At 39.8% G+C, this 14,325-nt stretch overlaps 2 protein-coding genes across 3 annotated transcripts; both read left to right on the forward strand.

The window, feature by feature from the left end:
• Window positions 1-1,108: 1,108 nt before the first annotated feature.
• LOC148819965 (microtubule-associated protein 10-like) lies at window positions 1,109-6,857 on the forward strand. Its single transcript, XM_088933989.1, has one exon. It carries the CDS (start codon window positions 1,294-1,296, stop codon window positions 4,015-4,017), a length of 2,724 nt encoding a protein of 907 aa, XP_088790115.1. The 5' UTR covers window positions 1,109-1,293; the 3' UTR covers window positions 4,018-6,857.
• A 727-nt stretch (window positions 6,858-7,584) lies between these two features.
• Window positions 7,585-14,238, forward strand: ntpcr (nucleoside-triphosphatase, cancer-related). Of its 2 annotated transcripts, none has more exons than XM_088933973.1 (5): window positions 7,585-7,691; window positions 10,391-10,553; window positions 10,640-10,739; window positions 12,457-12,666; window positions 13,343-14,238. In XM_088933973.1, the coding sequence occupies exons 1-5, from the start codon at window positions 7,658-7,660 to the stop codon at window positions 13,409-13,411; spliced, it is 576 nt and encodes a 191-aa protein (XP_088790099.1). In that variant the 5' UTR covers window positions 7,585-7,657; the 3' UTR covers window positions 13,412-14,238. The 2 variants fall into 2 exon arrangements, with proteins under 2 accessions (XP_088790099.1, XP_088790097.1); XM_088933971.1 differs by having other exon boundaries at window positions 7,587-7,691; window positions 10,637-10,739.
• The last annotated feature ends 87 nt before the right edge of the window (window positions 14,239-14,325 follow it).

Here is a 14,325-nt window from a genome sequence, read left to right on the forward strand (position 1 = left end):
CAATCATTTCCCTCGCCTAACAATAAGAATAATTCTGCAATGAATATGGGTGTATAGTTATTCTGCTCCGACCCTGAAAAAGTAACGGTGTCAATACTTTTTTTGTTATCACTATATTCATCACATTAAATCACATCATATCACGCTCTGAAGACTGCAATAAAAAGACGCAATTTAACACAAATACTGTTCTAATATATATCCGAAATCAGATGGATCCATACAGTAAATCTCATGTCATAATTTGAACTAAATGTAATTTTAATCACGTGGAGTGCTAGTGGCACCAACTGGAATGTTAAAGAAAAAATAGGGGAAATGAACGCAAAGCTGGTACATTAACAATTTAAATCTAAAGTCAATTTTCTTTTTTTTTTGCATGAGGAACATTGCAACCACCCCTAATGAAAATACACACACCTACTTTAATTCATTTTGTGAAATACGTTAAGTAAATATTTCGACGGTACTGTAGGAATGGGAGATTAAGGGAGTGTGTTAAGTACTGTACTGCTGTACGATTCACTGACGTACAACTAGCTGAAAGCCTTTCATTCTAACATTCATAAATATAGGTACGTGTTTATTAAATTCATTTTTAAAGCATCTTCGTATAACTTTTTTTTATTAAAGAAGAGTGAAGTTGAATGACAGTATTTACCTGCTGTGTACTTATAGAGATTATAAAGACAAAGGATTGACACAAACTATGGGACCAAGAATCTATGCGTTGTCATAAATAATATACAATCAAACTCACTTAAAAGAATAAATGGTTTATTCATATATTTTTTTCCGATTTGTGAAATAACACAAAGTCACAGTAGAGAATTTATTTATGGGCACATTTAAAAATGTTTTGTGGAAGCACTTCACTATCCAAATAACACATTGAAATACCTTTAAAAACGTTATCCTCAAATCCTTCTTATTTTTCTTTCGTTCACATATAAACGCATACAAGCCCCTTACTCCTACCTACATTTTTAATAGTAATCTGCTCATTCCGATTTACAACGAATACGTTTTTCGTGTTTTTTGAAAAAACTACAACTCCCAGAAAGCTTTGTGTATTTCCGTGATGAAACATGTGACGGGGTTTGTTTCCTTGGTGCTACACAAGCTACTTAACGGATTGCGTGTGCTGTGGACTACAGGGTACTATTTTTTTGTTTTTACGAAATTGTTTCATTCAGTTGGACACGGATTTTAGGAATGACACCAATGCATTTTTTTTTAGCACATTAGGACCAACCAAGTCTGTATGATAGTTCGTACCCTGTTTTAATCCGAATGGCTAACAAATCGGACAAGTTAGAAACACTCTTTTCATTCGAGGTCTTGGTTGAATACGTAAACCTTGACAGGGTTAGTAAAGGCAGCGTGGATCCCGCTGTAGCAATACGTTTACTGGATTTCCCAACCTTGATGATCTACCCAGGTGGCCGAGAGGAAGATGCGCAGCAGGACGACGACTCCGGGAGTGAAAAGGAGAACGAGGCATCCCGATTTCTCCACCCGCCGCGGGGGAGGAACCGCGAATATCGTTTTCACAAAGGCAAGTCGTGCCTGTTTAAAATCAGGCTGGATTCGCTACACACGCATTTGTCCAACACGCCGCTGTACGCGATGGTTTTGGATTTGACGAAGGAAGCGCCGAAGTTAGTTGGGAGCTCCTTGATCTCCCTGGCGAAAACAGCCGACAGAATGATGGCAGATGTCAGGCAGCACGGAATTTGCACCCCTTCCGCCCAGGGAGAGAAAGGAGTTTTTGCTGTAAGCAACTTGATGGGAGACAGGGTAGGCTGTATTTCCCTGGGGTTTAAACTTTTAAGTTTGGGGGCGAGCTTGATCCCGCACATTCCTGAAAACAGGATTCTAAAAACTGGGTCTTGTCAAGTGAAAGATCATACAGTTACACCTTCACAAGACCTAGAAACTGGGGCTGACAGCATCCAGGTGACTTTACCGGTAGCTCCGGGCGACTCGTCCGGCGTGCTTCTTCAGAAGATGGAGTTGGAGGGACAGCCCACTCAGGTGATAATATCAGAGCCAGATGCAAAACAAAGGCATGTTACTTCAGCTGGGACCCAGACTGACTTTGTGAAGAGAAGGCAAATAGAAACTCAAAGAAAGAATGTAGGCCTTGATAATGCAACAGACACTGCTGTGTTTTGCCCTCCACCTTTGTACTACAGGTGCTCAGTGAAAGAACAAGACGAAGTGGACGCTGATCGATACAGGTCAGTCAGCGTGGGGATGGAAGCTCTTGGGGTGGAGGAGCTTTGCTCTGAAGAGGACGAATGTGCGGAAGAAAGGGATCTGCCTGCAAAAGGTCAGGCCTTGAAGCACACCAGGGATGGATCAGAATGCTCTGGAGCAGCACAACAAAGCCAGACAGCACCAGCAGCTCTGGGGGATACATTAAGACAGCTGCCTTTGCTCAATGCCCTGCTTGTTGAACTTTCTTTGTTGAGCAGTCAGCCTCAGCTGCCTCCTTTACCAGTCCACCCCCATCTTGCCTGGTTGTACAGGTCTGCAGAGGAGCAATCCCATGGAGCTGTGCAGGAGATGAGGTCAGGATCACCAACGTACACGTCCAGCACGTCGCAGACCCCAGTAAGGAAAAGGTCAACGAGTCCAGGGCTCAAGCAGTGGAAATTGCAGGCAAAAACAACAGCCTCCCTACCTGTTTCCCCTAAGGAGAACGCCAAAACACAAAAGACAAATGCAAGTCAAGAAAAGGATCGAAAGAAGGTCCCTTCTCCTGCCCCTAAGAGAAAACTGATGTACGGACTGACAAACACACTGCGTCTCAGACTGCAGAAGACAAACCCTGATATGTTAATAAACCATGAGCGCCGAGAACGCTATAGAAGAAAGCAAATTGAGCTGATGAAATGTAAGAACAAGAAAAGTGGGAGGATGAAATCTAGACAGGTGCAGGAGAAGCAAAACCACACGCCCAGGGGGGCTGAGATATGTGCTGCCGGCAATAGTTTGGATGGAAATGTGGAAACGCTGATCAACAGTTTAGATTTAGAATCGCCTCGGGTTGAAAATCCTGTGACGCACCACAGAAGGAAACAACAAAGTAGTTCCCCCGTCATAAAAAAGTTTCACCTAGGCTCACGTAACCATCCTGCTCGTGAAACCGTTTCCGACGCAGTTCCAAAACGGGGCAAAAAACCGGGGCTCGTGTCTTCTGAGAGCAGTGTGCATGTCCACATACCCAACGTGCTCAGCCAGGACCCTGACCACAGCGGTGATGAAACAGGCTTCCCTGAACCCAATGCAACAAGCCCTGGATTTCCAAGTTCGAGTTCCGATGGAAATACGAGCCCAGGAAGTAGTCGGTTCAGCAGCCCTGGACGGGAGTACTCGGATGATTTCATTGACAGCCCTGAGCCCCTTGAATATGTGGAAGATTTTTCTGGTCCTGAACCTTCCGACTGCCACTCTGCAGAGTTTAAAAACGGCAGTGAACCTGCTTTGGCCGCTCCGAGGAAAGACTGTTCGGATGAAGTCTCCGGCTCGAGCAGCAGTTCCTTTGGAAGTCAAAGAGCTGCCGTTCCTCTTCCCATTAAAGCAAACTCGTCTCCTAAACTGTCTCTGAAAGGCACACGAGTCATCCGGCCTCGCCAGGAGACACCAGCCATCACTGAGTCCACAGAGGACAGTGAGCACGTTTCAGTTGATTCTAAACAACCGGGCGATGACAGGGGAACCCCTAGATCTCTTAACATAGTTGCCAAGGAAACATTTGATTCACAGACTTTACCAGGCTCTGCGAGGCAGTACGGATCTTTTGAAGGAAGCTACTCAATTAGTGACTCTCTAGTGAGCCCAATAGCCACTAACGACACTGACCTGGAATTCATCGGACATGAAGTCGCATCATGTGAACCCCGTGAGGAAGAGGAGGCGAGAGATGAGCTTGGCTCCTTAGATTTTGAAAACAAGTACCATCATATTTCAGAACTCGTGGTCAACAAGCTCCCTGGCTACACGCTGTGAAAGGTCTCTGCTGATTTCATACGTGTCTTCTGACACCATTATTCTTCCAGAAGTATTTTCTCCAATTTGACTTTAATTACAGAAACCCCAAAGGTAGTGGTTATTGATATTTAATCAAAAAATATTATAAATAAAATGTAGTGATATTAATTGACTTAATTATTCATGGCTTCACACACTTTGGGTAGAATCTAAAAGAAATTCTTAAATGTTTTTAATAACTTGGAGAAAAGACTTGGGCATTTGTCTTGGATCCATGGAGATTTTGAAACAAAAATCACACAGAATGTACAAATCCCATTTATGCACTGATTACTGTTTACATTTTTAAGTAAAAGTTATATAATGTTTTTTTTTATTTAAAAAAACATTTGAAAGCATCAAAGACTACACCAAACTCGCTTTGCTGAAGATCCTGACTGGGTCATGCACCCTGAGTAGGGAAATACTGAAAGAGTATTCTGTTGTGCTTCAGGCCATTAGACCGTAGAGGACAAGTCTGACTTTGAAAGCATTAATGTTTTCATGAAGGTATTTGGTGATCAATGAAATAACATCTTGTTAAATAAAAATCCAAAATGTTACTAGTCAGAGAATGATTTGCCTTGTAGAAGATGTGTTGTACAAAGAGTTACTGTTGACGTAATCACACCTGTAGCTTAGATACATTGACTGGTATAACCTGAAGCAAGCAAGAGGTAAGACTCAATACATGCTCAGTCACTGCACCAATGTGCTTTGACAATTCTGATTTCCCCAAATCCTGCAATATTTCATTAAAAATGCAGCCATGTTAATTGTATATCTTGGATTGACATAAGTTTACTCCAAATACACAAATTAGTTCTGGATGCAATGCTAACGTACTGTAAATTTTGTATTTAATCATTACGTTTTTTGGGTGTAAAGAAGTTCCTACATTTATGTGGAAAACACATTTATGTGTTTTTCTTAAACATTGGCTGGGCTTGAGCTTTAAAGCTTTTCTAACAACAGTTTAAAATGTTTTGCTTTGTCGTTTTGTCATTCGCTGGCCAGCACACCTCGCAGGCCTTGGGTCCTGGGTTCGATTCCAGACTGGGGCATCTCCACTGTGGAGTCTGCAGGTTCTCCCTGTGTCCTCTAATATCTTCTCCTGATGCTCTGGTTTCCATATGCTGGCTAGTTAAACGTTGTCTCTAACTTTCCCTGTAGGCATGTGTCCTTCCAGTGCTGTATTGTGACCTCTGTTTCCAGGAAAGGTTCCACGATCCTTAAACCAGGAATAAGTGGCTTTCTGATACTGAATGGATGGATGTTCCCATTCCTGTTTCTTTCATGTCTGCTCTTGGTACAATTGAACTATGCAGCTGGTTAATCATACAGTTTGGTGAGAATACACTTTATTTGTAAATACAGGATTTGCAAGAATGGGATATACAAGAAAATGTTATTTGTCAACACTTTGAGGTTATTTATCACTTTAACAGCCTGACGATTTCCATTATAAAATGTTTTCTTGCCAAAGGAACTGAGAATTGAGTTTATGTCTATTAGCAGTTTTAATTAGATTTAATAGATTATTACACTATATTTGGTCCAGGACTTTGATGGAATTTTGCCTGTAGCAGTAAGATCTTAGTAAGATGCCACAGTTAGTATACTGAAATATACTGATGGCTTCATTCCAAGTTTCTTTAAATTGCATGAATTCAAAATAAGCATATCTGAGTAACTGTTTTTCACTTATGATTCACAGTGTGTATATATAATAACTCTCTGGGAAAGATCTCAGAAGACAGTTCTCTCTATTCCACCTACTGTATATAATCTGCGCTCTGATAACACAGAGAAATAGACAGCAGCTGACAATTCTCCAAAGGCTGACCTTTCATCTCTCTGCCTCATGAGAAACTGATAGGGTATTTCTGAAACAACAATACATTTTCTTTATTTTTGCATTTTTATGTGGGGAATAAATTCTATTTTTTTTACACAGTAGAATTTTGAAACAAGTTCTAATCTGCAGATTTAGATAAGATGTGAACAATGTGTAAATAAAAAACTCTTTTCAGATTTAGCCTTTGCACTTAATTGTAATAGTAAAAGAAATTCTTTCTAATTAACCTGTTTGTCATTTCACACAATTGATGCATTAGATACAATGAAGATTACAATGGGTGATGCAGTATATTTAAAACTTATAATGATTGCCCTGTCCCACACAAATAATGGCTGAATTATGGCACAATGTGAGTTGACCATATAGTTTTGTGGCAAATGTAGGGGGTAAAAACTAAAAAAAATCTAATATATAGAGTCACCCGAACATCGTCTAGGTACTGTTGCTTCGGCAAGGCTGTGATGTAGGACTGCAACAGAATGGGTTGTTGCAGCATGTGTTTGAAATGTGGTTCAATAATAAACTATAGGGCTGTGACTAACATCGCTTCAGCCCATCTGCTCTAAAATGAGTATTAAGGACACTTTTCAGCCAAGCATGACCTATCCTATTGATAGCCATCTTCTGTGTCTCATCATGGCGGGTGTTGCGCAAGAGAGGCCAGACGGCTGTCTCGGTTTGTGAGGCTTTCTGAAAGCATCTGTGAGCTCCGTTTCCTGGGAAGATGTCTTCGGCGTTTACTGGACTGGAGTAGGACTCTTTATTTTTAAAAATAGAAGGGTTTTAATTTTTTTTACAAATTTAGCAGAAGCCTGGAACACACACACGCACGCACGACTCGTGTTTCTGTGTGTTTCACTCCTTTGAGGTCATTATAAATACAAGACAGTGGCCCCCCAGTGGGGTTCTGATTATGTACACGGAATTTTCTTGTTTAAATAAAAAAATATTCCTCTTACTGACTTCTCTCCACATGCCTGGTATATATGAAAGATTACAATGTGTCCTGTACTCAGTGTATATCAGATCACTCTCCTGAATTATTTCCTTTTGTGCTGGCAGGGCATACTTTTATCATTTTAACATTTTAGCAAGACGGTCTTTAGATAAGAGACCTGCTTAATTCCAGAAATACTTCACCTCCTATGCAGCTGCGTATGAAGTTATAGGACCTCCATTGACCCTGACCTTTCGTTCTCCTAGGAAGATGAGTAATGCTGATATAGCTTCACCATCTGAGGGAGCTGTATCACTCCATCGTGTGCTTTATTTCTTTGACATGCTTTTTAAAAAAATCTCTTCATTGTAGCGCTTTATGTCTTTATCATCTTGTATAATGAAAAATGTATTTGACAATGAAACGAGGAAATACACATGATTTATTAACGTGTTACAGTCGGATTTACGGAGTCTACAGAAAAATGTAGATTCATAAAACAAAATAGGAATGGTAGATCTATTATAATGCTGGGTGCTTGAGATTTCCGGCCTCCTTACATTGTATGTCTGGTTCCTACTTTTCAGCGAAAATAAATTATGCTTCCTGTCCTAATGTAGGTTACACACCGTTTCAGCATACAGCATGTAACAAAAACCTGCGCCCGTCACGTGCTTTTTCAGCCCACCTATGGAACGCGACTCGCTTCACGTGACTCACGGTCCTTCCCCCGCCCGTGCGCGCTCCCGTGAGGCTGTGCAGACGTAGAACAGGAAGGAGCGGGGGTCTCTTGATGGAGCTCAGTTCAGACGCCTGAAACGATGTTTAAACACGTTTTTCTGACAGGACCTCCTGGTAACTATTACCGCGACTTTAACAACAGCTGTGCAAGGCATGCATATCACAATTTAAGCAGGAATTCCATATGCTATTGGATTAGTATGATCCCGAACTTAATTACTTCACCTACAGTATATAAGGTATACAAGCGGAAATTGATTCCAGAAATTGTATTGAGGGTTCTGAAATCTTTTTTTTTTTCATGATTCTTTTTACTACAAAACAAACTAAGCAAGGCTAGTGCTTGGTAATATCTTTTTACGTACGGTCGCTCAGTGGTGCGGCAGGACTGCGGGACTGTGTTTATAACTGAACACGTGCCTTGTCTCCAGCTGCTGAAACAGGTTTTCGTCGCTGCCCTAGCTGGAGGGATTTCGTGCACTCATTTCTAACCTGCATGTTTTATTTTTGTATTTCAGCTCCATGAAAGGGTTTTACTGCCTTTATATTTAAGCATTAACCGACTGTCAGCGCCCCTTTATGGAACCATTTGGCTATAGACTTTCCCTGTCGTATGGCGAGCTGCTCTTAACTTCGACGAGAACATTCTGAGGTTTATCGTAAAGGGTTAAAATAATTATTGAGCTAGACCCCCCCCCAGCAAGAGTAAAACAAATATAAAATGAAAAATGCAGTTTATCTAAGGGGTTCTCAAATAGACATAAGAATATAAAGCAGATTTTGAAATGTCAGACTTTTTGTTTTTTAATGAAATCGAACTAGTTGTGTTTTTTGCATTGATATTATAGTACCTCGTTTTTCAGAATTCCTGCTTTTCACTCCCTTCTCCCTTATTCATGGCTATTGCCAGTCACTAAATCTGATCATTGCTGGAGATGAGAGTCAGCATAACTGCTGTAGACAGCGTGATAGATTGGCATCGCATTACAGGTCTCCTACACTTCTGCTGCTGTTTACTCTTATCAGGCCTTGACAGTAAGATTACCTTTAAATGCCTTAGGCCTTACCCTCATATCCTGTGGCTTTCTCACAGTTGAATGAGTTGTAGTGTAAAAAGTTCACAGTTGTCACATCACCCCTATTTCTGTCTTTTTGGTCTCCATCTTAAATGTTTGTTTATCATTTTCACCTGTGGTGCCTAAAAGTACTTCCAATGGTTTTGCTGTTGTATGAGGTGCATTCTTCTGCAGATTTAAAAGGGCTGTCTAAGTTCCGTTCTGAGCCCAATGATGTAATTGTTACCTCAGTAAGCTTTGTTTTACTTAACTTCCTTTCATTGTCACAGATGGGAGGTGGAAAATTTGCTTTGCAGGCAGGTAAAAGACATAACACAATGCACAATACATGTACCACAACATGAACCCATAAACAAATAAGAGATATAAATGTACAGTGAGAAAGAAAACAGTATAGAAATAAAGTAGAATATACAGTCAACTGTCCAAATTAAGCAGGTTAATACCAGTGGGAATACTGGGAAGTCCAGTCCACTAGGAACGCCCAGATGGAAGGAGCACAGATTCACTGTGCAGGGGGTGGTCAGGGTAGTCACTGATTATATTGGACTTCTGCACTATTTGTTTGACATAGATGTCTGAAAGCTGTAGCTGTTGTGTACCAATAATTCTGCTGGCTACCTTCACAGTTCTGCTCCGTATTGTTTGTATTGTACTGTATGTGTTAGGGTTCCCAAACCAGGCCACCACAGTGTATGTTAGGACAGATTCAATGAACGTTCCATAAAATAAAGTCATTATTGTAGTACATATATTAAAAGAGCAGAGTTTTTTGTTTAAAGGATTGTCGGAACAATATTGTGACTTCGCTCAAATGGACTGATTCAATGTAGTGGAATTTCATTTTGAAAAGTTAGTTTTCAGATAGTTGAGAGTAGTCTTATCCGCTGCATTAAAAGGTACATTGTGCTCTGTACATCCTGTACTACTGTTCAGCTCACTGATGATTAGGGCTTCTGATGGGTAACCCGATGAACTATTGATTGAGCTCAGAACATTTGTATTGAATTCTGAATTTGCTTACTCATATGCACAGGCAGCTTGGGGTCTCATTAAAGTCAAAAACTAAATTTGGCTGTGCCCATTTTATGTTAGGATTTCATGAGTCTTTTTAAAAGCATATAAAGAAATCAATATAGACAGACAGGCATACAAATATAATGTATTATTGTATGTAAGAATGTTGTTGTAATTTTATGGATAAGATTCTACAGTATTAACACACAATGCAATGCATGCAATACTAGCAATATTCCAATGTCATTATCAGTCCAATGCAATAAATGCACCTAATCTTTGTCATCCCCTGCATTTATTTAGGTTTTTCATAAAGCATGTAATACCCAGAGTACTTAAAAGGCATAAACCAAGGCATATGCCAACAGCCATATCACCCTGCAGCTCACAACTGGCAGCCCACTGAAGCTCAGCAGGTGTGAGCCTGGTCAGTACCTGGATGGTAGAGCTCCTGGGAGAGCTAAGGTTGCTGCTGGAAGAGGTGTTTGTGGGGCCAGTAGGGAGCACTCAGCTTTGTATTTTAAATTTCACATTTCGTAATCTAATGCACCATTGAATGATTTTGATCCAAAATTCAGATCACAGAAGCAGGGCCAGGGTTCGCATGTACTGTACTTATTTCATCATCTCAGCTTTGTGGTTTGTTTCATTCAGGCAGTTATAACTCATCCTGTTTTTGTTTAAAATCTTCCTCCCTGATTGGGTGGCCTGGATTTTTAGGTGTTGGAAAGACGACCTTGGTTCAGAAAGCCAGCGAACTTTTGAAGACGTCAGGCTTTGCCCTCGATGGCTTCTACACGGAAGAAGTCCGAGAAGGAGGGAGGAGAATTGGATTTGATGTTGTCACCTTCTCTGGGCAACGAGGAATCCTGTCCAGAATTGGGTACTGCTGAGTCTGCTGCTTTTAAACGCATCTCTCTGTTTTTTAATCACTGGGAGCATTCCTTATTTTCCTTTTCTTTTCAGCAGTGGTTCAGGGAGGTCAGCTGGCAGACGGGAATATACTGTGGGGCAGTATGTGGTTGATTTGCCTTCTTTTGAAAACCTGGCACTTCCTCTTTTTAGAAATGTAAGTGTAAGCCTGGACATCTTCTGTATCAAACTATAGTAAATTTCCTGAATGGGGAAAAAAAGGTGAAGGGTAAACTTACTTTAAAAGCAGGCTTTCTTGCAGTTTTACACTGATGGGGTTGATGATTTGCTATTGTTTTACAGTATGTGACATTTTTGTGGACGGTGTTCAGGTTAATACACATAGAGATCAGTGGGTCCACATGTTTGCATGAGAGTGCCTTCAGGATAAACCTGAGGCATTCAAGTACAAGGAGCTATGAGTTTACTGAATATACTGTACTCTACACATCAAACACTACAAGTATTCATTGACAAAGTCAACACAGAAGATCTCTACGTAATGAACAGTGAAACAAGAGCCTGTGGAAACTACAGGTAAGTGCATTTAAATTAGAGAACAAGGGGCTCTTCTGGCTCTTCTTTACTATAAGGATTGTGGAAGAGAGAACAAGGTACCCAATCTTGTAGTTGAAGCTGATACCCAAGAAATGAGTGGATAAGATCCTTGGATCAATTAGCTACTAACTTCCAGTCAGATTAGTTGGACCAAGCATTCTCCTCTCTTTTGTAACCTTTCTGCGACTCTTATGTTCCTTTAGTATGGTTTTAGTGTGGAAAAGACACCATCTCTAAATAATGCACCACTAAGAGCAAATTAGTTTTTACAGTCTGTTATGTTCTGTAATCTGTTTGTGGAGTATATGCATTTACATGGTGTGTTTTCATAAGGAAAAGACAAAATGTCTTTGAACTATGAGTGAAAATTGTACTTTGTTTGACATGAAAGATGAGAATTTGACTATTTGTAGAAAGAAAACGCTATTTAATGCACACTTGCATTTCAGAAAATGAAATGTGATTAATCTAAAAATATATTCACTATATTCAGTATAGATGTTTATGTAAAGTCAGTTCAGTTTTTATGTAAAAAGTAAATTGTATTTAAGTAAAAAAATGTATACAATGAAAAAGTATTGTGCTGACGGCTGAGGTTAATCACACTGCAGATCTTTAATGACTACACACTGATAAAAGCATACAAATATATAGATTAGATGTGTTCTGTTCCAATGCTTTGAATGCCTGAAATATTAGTCTGCTAATAAACTGAATTATGGTCCATCTACAGTAAAGAAAAATAATTGTGCAAAATGTGCTTGTTCAAGACAACATCATGCAGCACAATTTAAAATATAAAAAATAAAATGCGTCTTTTGCATTTCATTTTCATCTCTATTAACCTTTGGTCTTTCAGTCTTAGCTTACCACATAGCTCATTTGACACAGGTGTATTCTGATCATCCAAGTTAGTGCAATTTCATTCAAGCCTCCTTTTCAAATTAGACATTAAATACTTCTCCGCTCAACTAATTTAGTCCAGGGGTGTTCCATAATTTTTAATAATTGGTGGCACACCAAGCATTCTGCTTTGAAATGGATTGCATTTCCTTATAATGCATTTTCTGACATTCTGGTTGGTGAAATGGCTTCTAGGAAAATTGGCCCGAGTGTGAATGTGTGCATGTCTGTGTGTTCCCTGTGATTGACTGGCATCTCGTGCAGGGTGTATCCCGCCTTGCGCCCATTGCTTGACGGGATAGGCTTCGGCTCCCTCGCAGCCCTGAATTGGATAAAATGGGTTAGAGATGGATGGATGGGCTGTTAGAAAAAGTAAAATAAAAGAGTGTGTGCTTCTCCTCTATGATGCACAGGAAGGCTCCAGGAGCAGCAGTGGGAAACGAGTCTTTGTCATTGATGAGATTGGGAAGATGGAGCTCTTCAGCCACTCGTTTATCCAGGCTGTGCGCCAGACTCTGGACAGTCCTACATTTGTGATCCTGGGCACTATTCCCATCCCTAAAGGAAAGCCACTAGGGCTTGTGGAGGAAGTGAGAAACAGGAGCGATGTGAAGTTGTTTACTGTGAGTACAGCATTTCATTGTCTTTGGCTTGTTTAAGACAGCGCTGGGCTTCTTACAATGATTTACAAAATCCTTAAGGTCTTCCCATTGTCAAAACAAAGGTCTGTTAGGTTAATTCCCTTGAAACTGTTCGGTGATGGCTATCTAGGAAATTGTCCAGAAATGACACAGTGTCATCTGTTTCTTCCAAGCATAACCATTCTTAATTTGGAAGATTTTGTTTGACTGAGACCTCCAAATGCAAACCTGGATCTTGGCATATTAAAATATCAAATTATTATCTTTTATCATATTAAAAGAGAACTGTGGACCAGGCCTGATTGCAGAGCCTGAATGTACTAGCATTCCTAGATATCTAGGCTATCTAGATATATTCAGGCCGAAATGCAGAAAAAAAACAACTGCTTCGTTGGACAGATGATGATAATCCAGGGTCAAGGTGCTGCCACTATCATGCTCTGTGTATCTTGAATGTTGTTGTATTGCTGCAGAGTGTATACATGTTTGCTGTCATGTTTCATTTTGAGGTCACAGTCAGACATGACAGAAGAAATTTATCTCAGGGATAATGTGGCTCATGTTTGAAATGCTTTATCTGCTCTGGACAGCAGGAAGGATCCATTGGCATAGCTCCGTACAATTAATAGCTGTTAACAATGGATTTCATTTTTTTTAGGTTACCAAGGACAATCGAGACAAAATTTTACCACAGATTGTAGCAACGCTCCAGGACTGTTTAAAATAAACCGCGCAAAGGAATGAATGTGGGAAGGTAATGTGTAATTGTAGTGCTGCTGTTTCAGGAACACTTTAGTATTACATGACCTTACTGTAAACCTGATGAATTTTGAATTGTAGAAGATATGATAAACATGATAAACACCACAGATCGATACAGTGATAAAACATATGCATTCAAGAATATAAGAAAGATTACCAGGCATTTGATCTTTTGAGTTTGTAGCCTATTGTCATGAGGATCTCTTCTATTTTTTTCCATCTCAATGACTTTAGCAATTTATGTTTTTTAGATTCAATGGGAAATTGCCTTCCCATTGCCTTCAATGGGAATTGAAGTTAAATAAGTTAATTTCACTTATTTGTAAACCACTAGTTGCTGCAAATGTAATAATCACTCTTTTCAGAGTTTGTACAGATAGAGATGCTCAACTGTTTCTTAAGACGCGTATGTGGTTCAAGTTACCAGTTCAGGAACTAAGGCAGCAAACTGACTTATGCAGAAAGTGTTGTGTGGATTTTTTGGATCAGATTTATACAAGGAAAGAAGCAACGGGATTAAATGAGAGTTTGATAATGTAAATAGTTGGAATGAATACATAGATTGTAAGATATGCCAACTATGTAAGAGGTACAGTTTCTGTAAACATGTTTAATTCTTGGTTAACCCAATGAATGTCAGTGTTCAGAGTTAGAGGAGTCAGTCTTCTGGATGACTGAAATTTTTAAGTTAGTGACCTTTGTTTCTATAGTCAACTGAGAATCTCAAACACTCGAACTGGCAGATGTATTCATGTGATAAGAAATAAATCAATATTTGAGGAAAGGCCTTTGAGATCCTCTGTTAGAGTAAAGTCATCAATAATATGAAATATTTCACCTGCAATAATTATGTACCACGCAAAAGCTATTTTCGTGCAT

Source organism: Atractosteus spatula, chromosome 15 (assembly GCF_055471065.1).
Source record: "Atractosteus spatula isolate fAtrSpa1 chromosome 15, fAtrSpa1.hap1, whole genome shotgun sequence".
Lineage (NCBI taxonomy): Eukaryota > Metazoa > Chordata > Actinopteri > Semionotiformes > Lepisosteidae > Atractosteus > Atractosteus spatula.

Coding starts and splice junctions, on each gene's coding strand:
- ntpcr (XM_088933971.1), top strand. CDS start 7,658: ATGTTTAAACACGTTTTTCTGACAGGACCTCCTG. Junction 7,692..10,390: donor TTTTCTGACAGGACCTCCTG/GTAACTATTACC, acceptor CTGGATTTTTAG/GTGTTGGAAAGACGACCTTG. Junction 10,740..12,456: donor CACTTCCTCTTTTTAGAAAT/GTAAGTGTAAGC, acceptor TATGATGCACAG/GAAGGCTCCAGGAGCAGCAG.
- LOC148819965 (XM_088933989.1), top strand. CDS start 1,294: ATGGCTAACAAATCGGACAAGTTAGAAACACTCTTTTCATTCGAGGTC.